Source organism: Mirounga leonina, unplaced genomic scaffold (genome assembly GCF_011800145.1).
Source record: "Mirounga leonina isolate KUSES-001 unplaced genomic scaffold, KU_Mleo_1.0 Mir_200, whole genome shotgun sequence".
Lineage (NCBI taxonomy): Eukaryota > Metazoa > Chordata > Mammalia > Carnivora > Phocidae > Mirounga > Mirounga leonina.
The window spans coordinates 11454254-11470567 of NW_023270503.1; the positions used below are offsets into that span (position 1 = coordinate 11454254).

The 16314-nt window shown below is 54.8% G+C and overlaps 1 protein-coding gene across 1 annotated transcript in view; it reads left to right on the top strand.

The window, feature by feature from the left end:
- The first annotated feature begins 15036 nt into the window (after nt 1-15036).
- CA4 (carbonic anhydrase 4) overlaps nt 15037-16314 on the top strand; it is an 8646-nt gene continuing 7368 nt past the window's right edge. The window contains exon 1 of the mRNA XM_035026663.1: nt 15037-15303. Within this exon, the coding sequence (XP_034882554.1) occupies nt 15246-15303 (58 nt within the window). The 5' untranslated portion in view covers nt 15037-15245. The remainder of the gene's footprint in view (nt 15304-16314) is intronic.

Here is a 16314-nt window from a genome sequence, read left to right on the forward strand (position 1 = left end):
ATGTGCATATATACCTTCCTGGTTCTGCGACAGTGTTCACCAAGAAGCTTAATCTTCATGCCTTTGCCCCCAATAATTCTACTTCTAAGAATGAACTAATTCCACTCCTAATGAAATAACCAAATTGACTTTATTTAACATCATGCTCATAGCAATATTATTTTAAAAACTAAAGAAATCAGAAACAATCCAAATATCTAATAGCAGAGGAATGACTCAATCATGGTACACCCTTCATTAGGCTTGTGGGTGATCAGAAAAAATCCTGCAGGAAAATACAGCAAAAGCATGGGGGGTGGTGAGGTTATAGGTGGTTTTTAGTTTCATCTACAAATGCCAACATACTGAGTCTTACGTAATACCAACAGCATTTTCTCATTTTGACTTAAAAACAAAGTGCAGAAAATACAAAAGTATAAGTCATACATCCTCACACAAGGAGATGGAACCCTCATTCGCTGTTGGTGGGAATGTAAAATGGTACAACCACTCTGGAAAAGAGTCCCACAGTTTCTTAAAATGTTAAACATACACCACCAGATAAGCCAGCCACTGAAGTAACATAATATTCTTTTCTGTGAAGGTTGTGTTATGCTTTTTCATAAAGGTTATATTCTATACTGAGCACAAACAGCAAAAGGTATTTTTTTTATTCTTATTTTTTACCTGAGCTGGGATCAAATCCAATGCTTAACCAACTGAACCACCCAGGTGCCCCTCAAAAGGTATTTAAAAACAAACAGGGGTGCCTGGGTGGCTCAGTCGTTAAGCGTCTGCCTTCGGCTCAGGTCATGATCCCAGGGTCCTGGGATTGAGCCCCACATTGGGCTCTCTGCTCGGCGGGAAGCCCGCTTCTCTCTCTCCCACTCCCCCTGCTTGTGTTCCCTCCTTCGCTGTGTCTATGTTAAATAAAAAATAAATAAATAAATAAATAAATAAATAAATAAATAAATAAATAACACCTCCAACTGCCCTTAAGCCTGGAGAAATGCCTGCACCTTAAGAGGTAGCAGGAGCGGGCTCCTGGGTGGCTCAGATGGTTGGGCATCTGCCTTTGGCTCAGGTCATGATCCCAGGGACCTGGGATCAAGTCCCACATCAGGCTCCCTGCTCCTTGGGGAGCCTGCTTCTCCCTCTGCCCTGCCTCTCTCTGTGTGTCTCTCTCATGAATAAATAAGTAAAATCTTAAAAAAAAAAAAAAAAAAAAAAGAGGTAGCAGGAGCTGAGACTGGCTGGGGGCCCAACCCCTTCTCCTCTGATCTCAGGCTCAGTTCTGGAGTGGAAGAGAATGAACTGCCCGTACCTTTGAAATTACTCTTTCTCTTTTATTTTTTGCTTGTTAATCCTCCGTTGAATTTACCCATGCTATGACTCTACCACAGGAGAGAACGCCCTACCAGAGCTCCCGGCCCCACTCAGCCCCTGTAGAGGCCAGGCAGCCCCAGGGGGAGTGGGATGGAAGTTAGGACAAGCGCCCCCCTAACTCTGGCAGAAGCCTGCACTTCGGGGCTTTAGCTTTGGTTTTTTTGTATCCATACAACTAGGAATTTTCCAGAGTCCCATTACTTCTTAAAACCTCCCAGCGAAGTGTTCTGGCATCTCCTGTGAATTTGCAATTAATTTCGCTTCCAGAGAATTAACTAGTCCTGTTTTTGTTGACAGCTTGTTCTGTCAAATGGCACTGCATTACGTAACATGGTTTTTTGGTGTTGCGATTTGTTTTTTCAAATCTTACTACTCTAACGTAGCTCCCTTCCCAGCAGAAGAAAGGTGCGGGGGGTGGAGGGGGCGGGGGGCAAGTGGATGTTCCAAGGCCGCCATGCTTGTATATCATGGGCGACCGCGAAAGAAGAGGAATATGCTTGGAGGCAAACCCCCAGAGTTCTGGATGTAGACAGGTGTTCAGGAACCTAGACGCCCCCCAACTCTGCTTTGGGCACAGAAGACCGCTTGCTGTGATTTCCTTTGAAAAACACTCCTACAAAACGGGGGCTGCAGGAGCGGGTACGACTAACGAGTTTTCGCTACGGAGACCACCGAACAAGAGACCACAGGGCCTCTGGGCAGGGCCAGGGGGCGACGTAAAGGGCTGACTTGACCAGACTTAGAACCAACGGCACTGGGGAAGGAGGGGACCCCGGCCCCCGCGACAGGACCCCGCACTTGGGCTTCGAGTACCTTCTGCAGACGGCGGTGCTGGGGCCGCGCGGCTCCCGGCGTCCTCGGGACCCCCTCCACCTCCTCTCCCCTCGCCCCGTCTTTTCCGCGTTTCCAAACCGGAGCCAATCCGCGCTCCGCAAGGCCCGGAGGGGAAAACCAGTCGATTGTCCTGCTTGGTCTTCGAGACCTAGAAGCAGAGCGTCGTGCACTCGATGAGTGGGCGGTCCTGGGCCCAAAGGAGGGACCCCTGCTAAGTTGGAGAACCTTGCTCTCCCGTTGCCTCCTGGGTCGTTGGGAGGTCGAGATTCCGCGGCGTGGAAAGAAGTTGTTCTCGAACAGTTCAGGTCCTAGAAGAACACCATCTCTGGTCCTCCCCCTCCCCACCCCCGCCTCACAGTGCGGCTTGGGGCAAGTCGTCTACTCTCTCTGGGTCTTTTGCTCCACCTGTAAAGCATGAATAGGACAGACCAGTATGGTCCCTCGTTCAGCCTGGCCGCGCAAACCCAAGATCAGCGCAGGTGTCTCTCGCCTAATGTCAGTGGTCTCACCTTGGCCATGGCCATCTGAAGCTCCTCCAGCAGTAACACACGCAGCCAGGTTTTCCCCAGTTCGAAACACCATCTCTGGGGAAACTGAGGCATAGAGGGGGAAAAAAGTGGGGCTTGCTCATTGGTAAATATTGTGCTCCTGTTACGTTGCTGGCCCTGGCATGGTGCTGGGTTTGTCTTGAGCTGACCAGGCAGGCCATGCTCTCCTGAGCACCAAAGCCCCACCAAGAGCGTCTGAGAGGCATCTGAAGTCAGGCTGCCCTAGGTTCAAATCCGAGCTTTTCCTTCTGTGACTGTGGGGTCTGCGCCATGATTTAACTGCTACCCGCCCCATCGGCGCGGGGGGGGGGGGGCGCTGTCACAGCACACGCCTCCCAGACTGAGAGAGGATTCTAGTCCGTGATGCATACGAGCTGCTTGCACTGTGCCTGGCAGGGTCTCGTAGTCAGGGGGCATCAGTTAGGAGCTTGTCTTAATGATCCTGGTACCGGGACTCTGTGAGCAGGAGACGGGCGCTTCCCGGGCGAGGCTCCAGCCCTGGAGAAAGAGCTCACACCATGTCCCCTTGCCCACTCAGGTCCTGGCCGGACTGCTGCACCTCGGCAACATCCGCTTTGCCGACTCTGAGGACGAAGCTCAGCCCTGCCAGCTGATGGGCGATGCCAAGTGTGAGGACAGGGCGGGGGCCTGGGGCTCAGGCTTCGGTCACACCGCCAGGGAGCGGGGCCCGCCCTGTCTGCAAAAGGGCCAACACGGGTGGGATGCGGGGGGCGGGGAGGTTGGAATGTGGAAGGCGATGCCCTTGGTGAAACCACGATGTTCCTGCTCACCCCCATCTCTGGGGAGGCAGACAGCAGCGGCCCTGTTCTACAGATGAGAAAAAAGTCAGAGGGTTTATGACGTGATCTGTCCCACGTGGGGCAGTGTGGACTGGGACAGAGAAGGCCTGAGTTCAAGTCCTGCCTCTGACATTTATGGGGGCCTTTGGTAAGTCTCCTCGCCCACCAGGACCTGAGTTTCCTCTGTCCGTTTGGCACAGCACAAGGGGACAAGTGTCCCTCTGGGTGACATAGTGACTTCAAGAGGCAAAGTGGGTATTAGCAAACCCATGAGGCAGATGGGAAGACAGAGGGGCAAGAGAGGGCATGGGCCAGTCACCAAAGCCCCAGAGAAAGCCCAAGGGCCAGCCCGTGGTATTCAGCTCCCTGCGACACCCTCCTCCTTGTACCTCACTCTCTATCTCCGTCATCAAGGAGCAGATTTTGTCCCCTCTGTCAAATCCAAACAGATTTGCCCGTCATAGTAAATAACAAGCACTCCAGGTCGTCAACAACAGAATCCTCCTTGGGAGGACAGGAGGAGGGCTTTTCCGCCCTGAGAACCAACACGCCCCCCTTTGGCAGGCCTGCCAGCCACCGCGAGAACACGCACGACACCCGTGAGGAAAGGAGACTGCCAGTCGGCCCCCACGGCTGTGTGGGGGGCCGGGAGGAAGTGCAGGTGCCCCGCACACCTGCTGGGCCCTCCTCCGGTGAGCCCGGAGCTCGGCTTCAGCTTCTCATTGCGGGAGTTGAGCCACAGCTGTGCCAAATCACAAGCGCGAATCCAAACACCCCCAGCAGCCCTGGCAGAATGAGGGAAACTGAGGGACAACCAGGAGAGGGTTTTCCTGAAGGCCAGGGAAGGAGCTCTCCCACCAAACTGAATGATTGGCAGCCTAAGAATCTACATATGACCATCATGAACCAGAAGAAACCCACTACTGGGGCGCCTGAGGACAAGGTTGGGGAACGCGATGCGGGGAGGTGAACAGAGCAATGACCTCCTCTCCGTACACACCCAAGGTGGCACCATGGCCCCCCCTGCCCCCTCTGTGAGCCCAGAGCAGGCAGAGGGGCCTGAGGGGGGATAGGGGCAGCCCAGGGCACCAAGGCCCATTCAAAGACAGACACAGGAAACGTGCAAATAGATCATTAGGTGTAAGTGATCTCAGGGGCTGTGGGTGACCCACGGTGAGGGCCCCTCGCCCACTGCTGGTGGCATGCTCACTGGGATGTACTAATCACAAGAACCTCTGTGATCTGGCCCGTTCCTACCTTCCAGGTACCTCTCCAGTCTCTACCTTGAGCCAGAACTTGTTTGTGGCTTCCTCCAATATCCCACGCTCTCTCCTTTTCCCTGAGCCTTTCCAGGCACATGCTGTTCTGGAATGCTTTTCTTTTCTTTTCTTTTCTTTTCTTTTCTTTTTTTGAATGCTTTTCAACCACTGCCCCCTCAACTCTATCCTCAGTCCCATCCTCCACATCACTTTCTTCGTGTATTCGGTCTCCTTATAGTCTCAGCTTTGCCATCGGCTGCCACAGAAGGACCTCTCAAGACACCGAGTTTACTTAGTGCCCCGTGCACGCCTTGGCGTCGGTCGCAGGCACGACCACCATGACCCGTTAGCTTTTGCGCTGTGAGAGGGCAGAGATAGCTCTGTTGCGGCCCCAACATGGCTGCTGGTGCACAGGAGGGGCGGCCATCAAATGGCGCATCCCAGGACACATGAGGACCCGAATCTGCGGACCCCAATCTCAGGGCTGGGAGTGTCCCTGTAGGTGTCTGATCCAGTCAACAAGCCCCTGGTTTGTCCTCATCCCCTCCCGAGCTGCTTTCTCTCCCCTCTGAAGGCTTCCTTGGCCCATGTCCTGCAGGTTATGTGCAGCACCACATTCCCTACATCCTTGCATCAAGCTCAACAGCCAGGACAGACACAGACCATACACCAGGAAGAGGTAATGCACAAAGGACCTGGTCTCTGCACAGAGACTAGCCTGGCCGTGGCCCTGGGGTGATAAGGAGCAGGACCATCAGCTCTGACCAGAGGTGCGCTCTCAAGCCAGGGCTGACACTCTGAAGGGCTATTCTCACCTATTCTGGGAGGGATGACATGTATGTGGTGCAGTCTGTGCACTGCACAAGGGCTTAGCCAATAAAGCAATGTAAGCTTCCACCCAACCTCCCCCAGAAAGAGCCAGCTTTTCCAAGTAATAGAAAGGCCCTCTCTCTTGAACCATTCACAGGCTCTCTGTCTGACTGGGGTGGGTGAGCCCTCCCACATAGACCATGCCAAAACAAAACAAAACAAAACAAAAAACCCATACCCATTAGCAGTCACTTCCATTTCCCCCCTAACCCTGCCAGCCATAGGCAGTCACTAATCCACTTTCTGTCCCTCTGGATCTGACAATTCTGGACATTTCCTATAAATGGAATTATGCAATATGTGATCTTTTATGACCTCTCTTTAGCTAAACATTTTCAAGTTTTATCCATGTTGTAGCGTATATTAGAATTGCCTTTTTATGACTGAATAATATTCCATTAAATGGACATGCCATATTTTACTTATCCATTCATCAGTTGATGGACATTGGATTATTTCCACTTTGTGGCTACTGTGAATAATTCTGTTATGAACAGTCATGTACAAGTTTTAGCGTGAACATGTTTCTTACTCCTCTTGGGTAAAGACTTAGGAGATGAATTGCTGGGTCACACGGTAACTCCATGATTAACCTTTTGAGGACCTGCCAGCCATATTCATGTTTCCCTACAGCTCATGCTCACGGTGTGCTACCCATGCCTGGTCCTCTCCAGCGCCCTTTCTGCTGGTGTAAGACTTTCACGCATGGGGTGGGTGCTCAGCAACCCCCATCCCGTGGCCAGCATAACCAACAGAGCAACCCTGGTGTTCCTCAAGTCTTGGGAGTAAAGCATGGTTGCACTTGATCAACACCAGGACTGGGAGATTAGAGCTATTTGGGAACTGTGTTTTCTGGCTGTCTCCTGGGTTGCTAAAGGATCAAATTTTCTGTGTGTGTGGGGGGAGGTGGTGGTGGAAAGTGATTTTCCCCGATCCATTGATGTCTTAGAAAAACTCTGACATTATTTAAAAAAAAAGAAAAGAAAGAGAAAAGAAAAGAGGAAGAAGAAAAAGAAAAGAAAGGAAAAGTAAGAAAGAGCTCTGACATTGTTAAATTGAAACTTTGGAGCTTCCCTGGTGTAATCTGAAATCAGCCCCCCTATGCAGAGGGCGGGAAGAGAGGGAGAAAGATGGTCAAGATGGTCTCTCTCTCAAGGCTGTGTCCTTGGGCAGCTTCTAGCGTGGGAAAGGCAAGCAGCTGCATGCACATTCCGAGGACAGGGGAGAGGTGTGAGGAGCCTCCTTCTGATTGCTTGGGACTACCTACCTCGCTGTGTGACTGGGGACAAATTACAGCCCCCTCTCTGAGCCTGTAGCCCCAGCTGTAAAATGAATGCAGAATGCCCCGCGATCCACCATGTTATTTTCATAACATTGCCAATACATCTTGCAACTGGGTAAGCCTGGATTGGTCCCAGCAGCTGGGGCCTGGTACAGGCATTTCACAGAAACGCTCCCGGGGCAATCTTGAGCCACTGGTCTATAGGGACCCACCTTTCTTCAGTCAGACCACTCACAATGAGTAAAGCAAGAACCAGCAAGGCTGGTTCAATGACACATATTTGCGGAGCTCCCACTGCGTAGGAGCTCTGCTGTGGGAGAAGCTGACCTGGTTCCTGACCTGACTGAGCTCAGGGCCTCGGGATTGGGAGAGACTGATCGGGGAAGAGACAAGAGGACCACACCCAGTGACATCTGCCCCGAGAGGATGGGGCCTGGGCCAAGGGCCCCAAGCTAGGGAGCCACCACCCAACTGGAGGCGTTGGGACACTTCAGGCCTGAGGGGCTGTACAAGTTTGCGAGTGTTGCGAGTAGATGGAACCAGAAATTCCAGGAGACTGACATGGCTAGGAGGTGTCTCCCCAGACCAGCACTGGTGGACTGCCTGGGGAGTGGCCATGGGCAGAGACGAGCGGGACGGGTCGGGTGCACGGGAGCTCAGGAGGGGAGGCCTTGTGTATAGATGGAGTCGTGTTTAATGGAAGTCCAGGGCCTCATCCTGGTCCTGGGGTGGGGATGGGTGACCTGTCCAGGGCACACCAACTGTGCTTGCCCTCCCATGACCATGAACGGCTGCCCTCAAGTGTCTCCCCTCTGCCTTTGTCCGCTCATTTCCCCCTTCCTGTCACACTCTGATGGGGGTGCCCCACGACCAACCATGGAGGCTCCGGGGACAGGGTGGCTGCTAGGAGGAGGCCCTGGCTGGGACACTGATCTGCTCCCCTCCCATGAGACATGGAATCTGAACCCTACAAAGGGTCATTTGCATGTCTCCTAGAAACAGTCCACCACATCCCTCACTGTCACCAAGTCAGCACAGATGGACCTCTCTGCCTCCCTCTCCCAAAACAGCCCTTCTGCTCCTCCATTTCTCCTCAGAGGTGCCCTTATCTTTGCCTTTAACTTGGGGTGTGAGGTGGGCTTGTGGGTGCAGGAGGGTTTGTCACAACAAGCACGGGAACCAGAGTCTATACAGGGATTCCAAGCGAACAGGGAAGAGGCCTCAGGGGTGTGACCAGGTCTCTGCCTCCAGCTCCTGGCTCCACGGTCCTGGAACACCAGCCTCCTCAGGCTAGCTCAGTTCAAACTCCCTCCCTCCCTTCTTCGCCCTCATCCCTGACCTCAAACTCTGGCTGATCCCCTGAGCACAGTCTCCGAGCCCCATCCAGCCTCTGGAACTTGTGGCCTCGGCCCAAGGGCTTGGCCCTACTGGGCCCACTCCTCTGCCTTGCTTCCCAGGGTAAAACTCACAGTGGGGGAGTGGGGCTGTCACCGACCCCGTAGGATTTCAGCCAGCGCCTCAAGGGTGCTATCCATCTCACAGTGCTGAAGCTCCCAACTACTCCCATCCCTACCGGGAGCCACATCCCCCACTGTAACCTCCACTCAGAATCCGACCTGAACTCTAGGACACATTCACACTGTCTAATCACCTTCATGGATCATCCTCTGCTTTAACAGTTCAAACCATCACTGGTTTGAATTGCAAGCACGCGGAGTCCAAGCTTCGAGAAAGCAGAATGTGACCCAGCTGAGGGCTCCACAAGGGGCTTCTGGCCCATGGGTTCTCTGAGGCACCATTGCCTCCTTCCTGGCCAGCCCTAGGAGGGTGGAGATCCACCCAGGGTCCTGGGATCGAGCCCCGTGTTGGGCTCCCTGCTCAACAGGAAGCCTGCTTCTCCCTCTCCCCCTGCATGCCGCTCCCCCTGCTTGTGCTCTCTCACTCTCTCTCTCTGTCAAATAAATAAATAAAATCTTAAAAAAAAAAAAAAGAATGTCAAGAGGGCGATGGCAGAATATTCAAACAAGTGCGGCCCCTCTGTGTCTACACAAGTCCTGAACTCATGAAGCCAGCCCTGCCCATTCCCATCTAGCGTAGGTCTCATCAAACTTTACATTTCAGAGTTAACTTTGAGGTTACTTACTACGGCAGCCACTTGCCCTCCACCTCCCTTGGTTGCCAGAATAAGGGAGGAAGCAGGATAGATTATTCTTACCATCCCACATGTACCCACACATAGCTCTTACCAGAGGCAGGAGGCGAGCAATCTATGCAGCCTTGCTAAATCTCAGCTTCTATCTGCGGCTCTGACACCTTCATCATGTCCCCGGGATATGGGGGAGCCAGGGCCACACCTGAAGGAAGAAGCTAGGGTGGGGTACTTGCTGACTCATTCTCAAATACTTGTCTCGGTTTCCCTTCTGATATCTGAGAGTGGTTCAGGTGTGAAATGAGGTTGCTTCTGGTGGTCATGGTGGGAAGTCTCTTGAAGGGGGCTAAAGTTCTGGGAATCAGGTATGGGGAGGCCTTAACGAGTTGCTTTCCAACTCTCTGCATGCTATTTCACTGTCATTAGATGACGCCCCCGCCCAGCTGAAAAACACCGGGGCAGGACAGACTGATCTAGTTAGCCAATGGGAAGAACTTGGAACTGTAAAAGGCCCTGATGGGTTGGAAGCACAGGGACAGCAGAGGGCGCCATTGCTGTGCAAACACACTGCGGGGCGGCAGCATCCACAGGCACACTTTTCCTCCCAGCCTCTCTTCCCCGCAGATCTACACGGAACACCCCCCCATCTCCCCACCCCCCTCCCACATGTTCCCTTACAGGCACACCCGAGGTCAAAGAGTTAGACTCCAGGCTCAGATTCTCCAGTTGGCCTCTGAGGGGCCCTTGGCGGGGGTCCCTCACAAATCTTTTCCCTTCTCCCTTATCCCACCTCCACATTGCTCTCCCGAACTGATGGCAGTTCTGTTCAGTGAGGAGCTGGGGGAAGGCCCCGGGGACGCCTGGTTTCCTTCCCCAGCCTACAGCTCTGCCCCTCAGTGGAAGATGTTCCTACAAGTGTTATTTACAACAGGAAGTCAGCTGAGGACACAGCTTGGGTACATTGTGGAACCACAAAATGACAGTTGCAAAGGCTGTGAGGTAAGGTGGACTCATGTTTACACTGAAATGTGAAGGTTAAAAAGCATGACACTGAGCTGTTCACTATGTCAACAGTGTTTTTCCTATAGATAAAGACAGAAGACAGAAGAGAAGACAGGAAAATTAAACAGGGGGTGCCTGGGTGGCTCAGTTGTTAAGCGTCTGCCTTTAGCTCAGGTCATGATCCCAGGGTCCTGGGCTCGATGCCCTGCTTCTCCCTCTCCCACTCGCCCTGCTTGTGTTCCTTCTCTCGCTGTGTCTCTCTCTGTCAAATAAATAAATAAAATCTTAAAAAAAAAAAAAAAGAAAAAGAAAAATTAAACAGATTAAGGTGGGGAGGTGATTATTTTGTTTAATTTTTTTTTCTTAAAAATATGTCAAATTGTAAAATAGTTCCCTCTGAGAGATAAGGCTTTTGGTGATTTTTCCCCCCTGCTTCTTTCAAAATATTCTACCATGAGTAAGTATTATCTGGATAAACAGAGAAAAAGAAGTTAACACACACACACACACACACACACGCACACACCCTGAAAGAGCCTGTTCTCCTCATGTGGCCGCATCATGAATTGAGGAGGGAATGTCCCCTTTCCCCAAAGGCTGCCTTTTTCTCCCCACCTGGTTCCACCCTCATCATCCTCTGTCATGGATACACTTGGAAAATCCAAAGCAGCTCTGATCTCAGCCTCCTGCTGGTGTGAGCCTGGATTCCGTGGTTGAGACACAGAGGAGAGGGGGACAGCCCTGGGGGAGTTTTCCTGAACTCTCTGCAGGGCAGGAACAGAACATATGTCATCTCCACTGCTGGATCATTCCCCATGCTTCTTACTGCTGTTATTATTTCAAAATGTCAGGGGCAGAAGTTTCCACCAACCCCTCCACTAAGGAGGCCCCTATCCTGCCCCCATGAGAGCTTCCAACTCTTTCTGCCCCACCCCCACTCATCCCCAGGATTCTCCCTATAGGCCAGAGAAATAGGGTAGGCGTGAAGATGAGGGAAGAAGAACTGCAGCTTTCACAGATGCTAGCAGGAAAGGAGTTTTCTTGTCTCTGCTAGAATATGGCAGAGATCCAGGTTGGGGAGTGGTGGAGAGGAGAATATTGATTAAACCTTCTGCCTATGGGTTTCTTCTTAACTTCCAGGGACACAAACCTGGAGTCTCTGCAAACATTTCCTTGAATTATCTGCTAATCCGAGGAGGCCCTGAGGGTGCAGAAAGCAATGGGAGATGGAGGCTGGGGGTCCCCATGGGAGGGAGGTGTGTGTGTGTTTGAGGGAAGGGGGTGAAATGGCATGGAAAGAGTATGAGGAGGGAAGCAGGAGACCCAGGTTCAAACCTCAGCTCTGCTCTCTCTTTGCTGGGCAACTTAGGTGAGTTCCTGCTCTCTCTGAGCCTCAGCTTCCTCTTTTGTGACTCAAAGTAGTAGTTAAGGATCCCTGTCCCTTTCTAGGGCCGAGGGACCCTCTCTGAAGAGGTTTCCTGACCTAGAAAATCAGGCTTTTGAGATCTACCCCCTCATCAAAGGAAGTATCAGTCCAATCTTCTAACCCCAACAAACAGGTCCTATCCATCTGATGCCAAATACCTCCCCAATTCTGTCTCTCTGGGTGAGGCACCACTCCTCTGGGCTCCTATGCAATCAAGGGCATGTACCATTTTTGCCCTTAATGACTAGTAATTAGAGCTGAGGTTTACTGAGCACTTACTGAGTGCCTAGACCTCTACCAGGCTCTTCACTTACCTCTCACTTGGTGACTATCCACCCCACTCTATGCCTCTTCTCATTCTGTTCTCTTTGGCTGGATTTCCCTTCCCTTTTCCAGTTAACATCTACTTGTCTTCTTTTTTTTTTTTTTAATTTTTTTTAAAATTTTTTTAAAAGATTTTATTTATTTATTTGAGAGAGAGAATGAGATAGAGAGCATGAGAGGGGGGAGGGTCAGAGGGAGAGGCAGACTCCCCGCTGAGCAGGGAGCCCGATGCGGGACTGGATCCCGGGACTCCAGGATCATGACCTGAGCCGAAGGCAGTCGCTCAACCGACTGAGCCACCCAGGCGCCCAACATCTACTTGTCTTCTAATACTCAGCGTGGATCTCATCTCCTCCAGGAAGCCGTCTCCAATTCTCCACTCCCTGGCTGGGTGAGGCACCACTCCTCTGGGCTCCTATGCAATCAAGGGCATGTACCGTTTTTGCCCTTAATGGCTAGTAATTAGAGCTGAGGTTTACTGAGCACTTACTGAGTGCCTAGACCTCTACCAGGCTCTTCACTTAGCATCACATAGTTGGAGCCTAGCCATACCATGTGAGGGAGGTGCTGTCTTTATCCCCATTTTCCTGATCAGGACCTTGAGCCTGAGGGAGGTAAAGGGTGAGTGGTGGGGCTAGGAGGTGAACCCAGAGCAGTGTTGCTCCTAAGCGGGTTCCAAGCTTCTGCCTCATACTCTGGCAGCCCACCTTGCCGCCTGAACAGAGGTGCGACGGGTTTCTGTTTAGGGGTACGTGCTCAGCCTTCCTCTGACCGATGTGCACCGGGAACCACCTCACACCAGACGGTGCCATGGGGGTGAGCATCCCCAGAGGGTGAGAGCCGTGATTCATCTCTGCGACAACCACGGGTCCGGGAGGTACCCAGGAGCCGTGAGGCGTGTTGTGAAAGCCTGGGCTGGGCAGGCACTCGTTCACAGCTGGTTCTCACGAACTGTTCATTGGCACAGGGCAGGGACGGCCATCCCCACTTTATAGACGAGGAAATTGCAGTCAGGAGTAGGAAAGTTGCCCAAGGCCAAGCCTGGGTTAGAGGAAGCACAGAGACTTGAATGCAAGATACTTGGGGAGCCTGCACCAGGGCTGGGGCCAGCGGGCCCGGGATTGGCAGCTTTATGGGCCCTGTAAGTCACTGAGACGTGACAGGGCCCATCCCTGCTCTAATGACCCCTGCTTGAATGAGGGCTTTGTCCCCTCCAGGGGAGCGGGGCCCTGAGCCTAGACAGTGACAGGTGACTAGTTTATGGCAAGCCAGGACAGGGGGACTAGGCTGGGAGATAAGGCTGGGAATGTTAAGCTTAGAAGTGGGGAGCCTCTTGCCCCGTGTAACCTTGGGGAGATGCCATACAGAGCAGGAGCCACACCCCGACGTCCCGCATTGTCCCGTCTACAGCCTCTGTGGTGTCCCTGATGGAGGCACATCCGTGAGGAGGCGCCCATCCTTAACCTCCTCCCATGCGTGCTCCATGCCTCAGAGGGAACACCACACCAGAGCTCGGTTCTCCCCCATCTCGCTGGCCCCCGCATGCTAGGGGGGCACACTTGCAGGTGTGGAGCAGGGTTACCTAGGGGGCAGCTCCCCCCAGCACATTCTTCTCCCCTGGGAGGCCCCAAGGGGATGGACTAGCCCCACCAAAGGTTTTCAATCTCTCCTGCCTGTCAGGGGGCTGGCCTGGGGGGTCACACAGACCCCCTGAAGTACATTTCATTCCCAGGAATAGGGTTCCTCCCCACTCCATTCCCCAGTCCCAAAAGATATTTTTATAACCCTGTGGACATAAATCCACTCCCCAGAAAAGGCCCTAGGGTGTGGAATCCCTCCCCTGACTGCCACAGCCTCAGCTGCTGATTAAATTCAAAAGCAGTGTAGACAATAGAGCCCTAAACCGATGTGGACACCCCCTCCCCTCTCCGAAGGATCAAAGCTGCTCCTTGAGGCTGTGATCCTGGGCCAGGAGGTGTGGGTGTGTGTGGTGGTTAGAGCCAGGACTCTGACCAAGGAGGAAGCCCCTTTGCCTGGAGAGTTCTAGGAGAGGCAATCCCTCTTCAGAGGTCCCTAGCCTAGGTTCAAAGGCCGGTGGGAGCAGAAAGGTTGGCAGCGGATGGGGAAGCGACTAGACCAGAAAACAGGGGCTTCCTGTTGATGAGGGGGCCCAGGCCCACTGCCTGGTTCCCTGTCCCTCTTCCCTACCCAAGACTGAGCTTTCCAAACCCCCACGGAAGCCCCCACCCGATGTGGGACGCAGAGTACCTAGAGCCATCATGAAAGAGTCTAGAGGCCCTGCAGCCGGGAGGGAGGGAGGGAGGGAGGGAGGCAGCCAGGAGACAGAGTACCCCTCCTGAGACCAGAGGCAGCTTCCTCTCTATGACCGCCCTTAGCCCCGTTGTCCCAAATGCTAGGGCGTCCTTCAAGCCTGGACCCCTCTGAAGATCCTGGCAGATGAGAGAACTAGGGGTCCATTCACACCCCTGTCTCTTCTCTTCCCATCTCATCTCAGGGGTCTGGGGGCCTCAAGACAGGAGCCAGCCCCCTCCCTCTGACCCCATAAGCCCCTTGGGATCTATTTCTCAGTTCTGCCCCTCACCGGCCCCCCTCCCCGCTCCCCCGGCTCTGGCCATCACATAAACGCTCACACAGCAATTTAGAGGCGTCTTCACTCTGTGTTGGAAGAAGGGTCTTTGGTCCGCTTAGAAGTTAAGTTTGGAGCGGCCTGGGAGGAAACAGAAAAGAGACCAGATAATCAGGGACCGCAGCCTGAGCGCGAAAAGCAAGCCCTCTTTCTGGGGACACCAGATTCAAGAAACACCGCCACACATCCCTCCAGAGCACCATCCTCGGGAGGCTACCTCTACCCGTCCACTCCAACCCAAGCCTATTCCGAGGCCCGGCAGACTGGAGCGAGCGAGAGGGCGGCGCCGGGGGTCCAGGCCAAAATGATCAAAGGCAGGAATCCGGGCACCCACCCTCGTATCGATCAAGTACCTCGCGAGGTCACCACCGCGTTCCCAAACCAGAGACCAGGTGTGGGACGGGGGCGGGCGGCTCTCGGGGGGTGGGCAGGGCGCTGCCTCCGAGGCGAGAGGCGCGGAGCTGGCGGCGGGGGCGGGGTGGTGGCGGTGCGGGCACGAGGCACAAGGTGGCCCGGCAGGGGGTGGCAGCGCAAGGAGGGGAGCGGATTTCAGCGCACGGACAGGGCGGGAGGAGGGGAGGCTCCGCCAGGGGGAGGAGCCGCTACCCGCGTCCCGCTGTCGGGGCCCCCTCCCGTCGCGGCTCCGCTATAAAACCCGGGGCCGGCATGACCGCGGCACCCCCGGAGGCCTCCTCGGCACGCGACCCCCGGCTCGGCGGCGGCTCGGCTCCTGTGCGGGATGCGGCTGCTGCCCGCGCTCCTGGCCCTCGCCGCCGCCCGGCCCTCGGCCAGCGCAGGTGACCGCGCGGGCCCCCCTGCGGGCGGCCCCCCGGCGCCCCCAGCCCCAGTGCGCGCGGGGCGCTGGGGCTCGGGCTGCGGGGGCACCGCAGCGGCCGCGGGGCGGGAGGGCGGACGGGGCGGGCGCGAGGCCCCGGGCGCTCCGGGGCGGCCACGTGCGGCGGCGGAGCGCCGTGTGCACGCGTGTGCGCGGCTGCGGGGCTCGCGGGGCTCGCGGGGCTTGCGGGGCGCTCGGCCCGGCGAGCGTGCGAGTCAGCGATGTGGCCGCTTCTCCGACCCGCCTCGACGCGCGCCGCCGTTCTCGCCCTTTCTGGCGTTGCCCGCGCCTGTGGTCCGCAGCCTGTCCCTGGGTCGCTGTCCGTCCCGCCGGGGCTCAGCGCTGAGGGGCTGCCCCCCGCCCAGAGCACGGGAGACCTGGCTTTTCCGCTTCGCACCCTGGGTTCCTTGTCAGCCGAGGCTGCCGGGCCCCCTTCCCCTCCCCAGCCCCCAGCGCCCTACTGGGAGCCTGCGGCGGGGGGCGGGGGGGGGGGCACGAGGAGACCCGAGGCCCTGGCCGAGCCGGTCTTTCCGGCCAGGGTGATTTTCGTTTAAAGATTAATTATGTGGCCGAGCTCTTAATTATTCGCCTAGGTGGGAGGTGGCAGGGGTTGTGTGTTAATATTTGATAAGGAGCTGAAAGCGCCTCCAACCCCACGGCTGGGCACAGGGGTCCAGGGAGGCATCTTTTCTGCGGCCCCACAGGGGACCATCTCCTCTGCAGGAAGCCCTCATCCGCCAGTCCCCGGCTCAGCTACCCCTCCGATGGTCCCCCGTTCGGGTCCAGCTGGCCAAACTTCCTCTCCAAAGCTAGATGCTCCTTTCTTGGAGTCGTGGAGTGAGGGGTGAGGGTGCCCTCGGCAGCAGAGAAGGAGAGGGGCTTTTGCAGGAATGTGCCCTTTGCAGGAAAGATTTAGTTCTGTGTGTGTGTGTGTGTGTGTGTGTGTGTGTGTGTGTGTGTGTGTGTGTGTGTG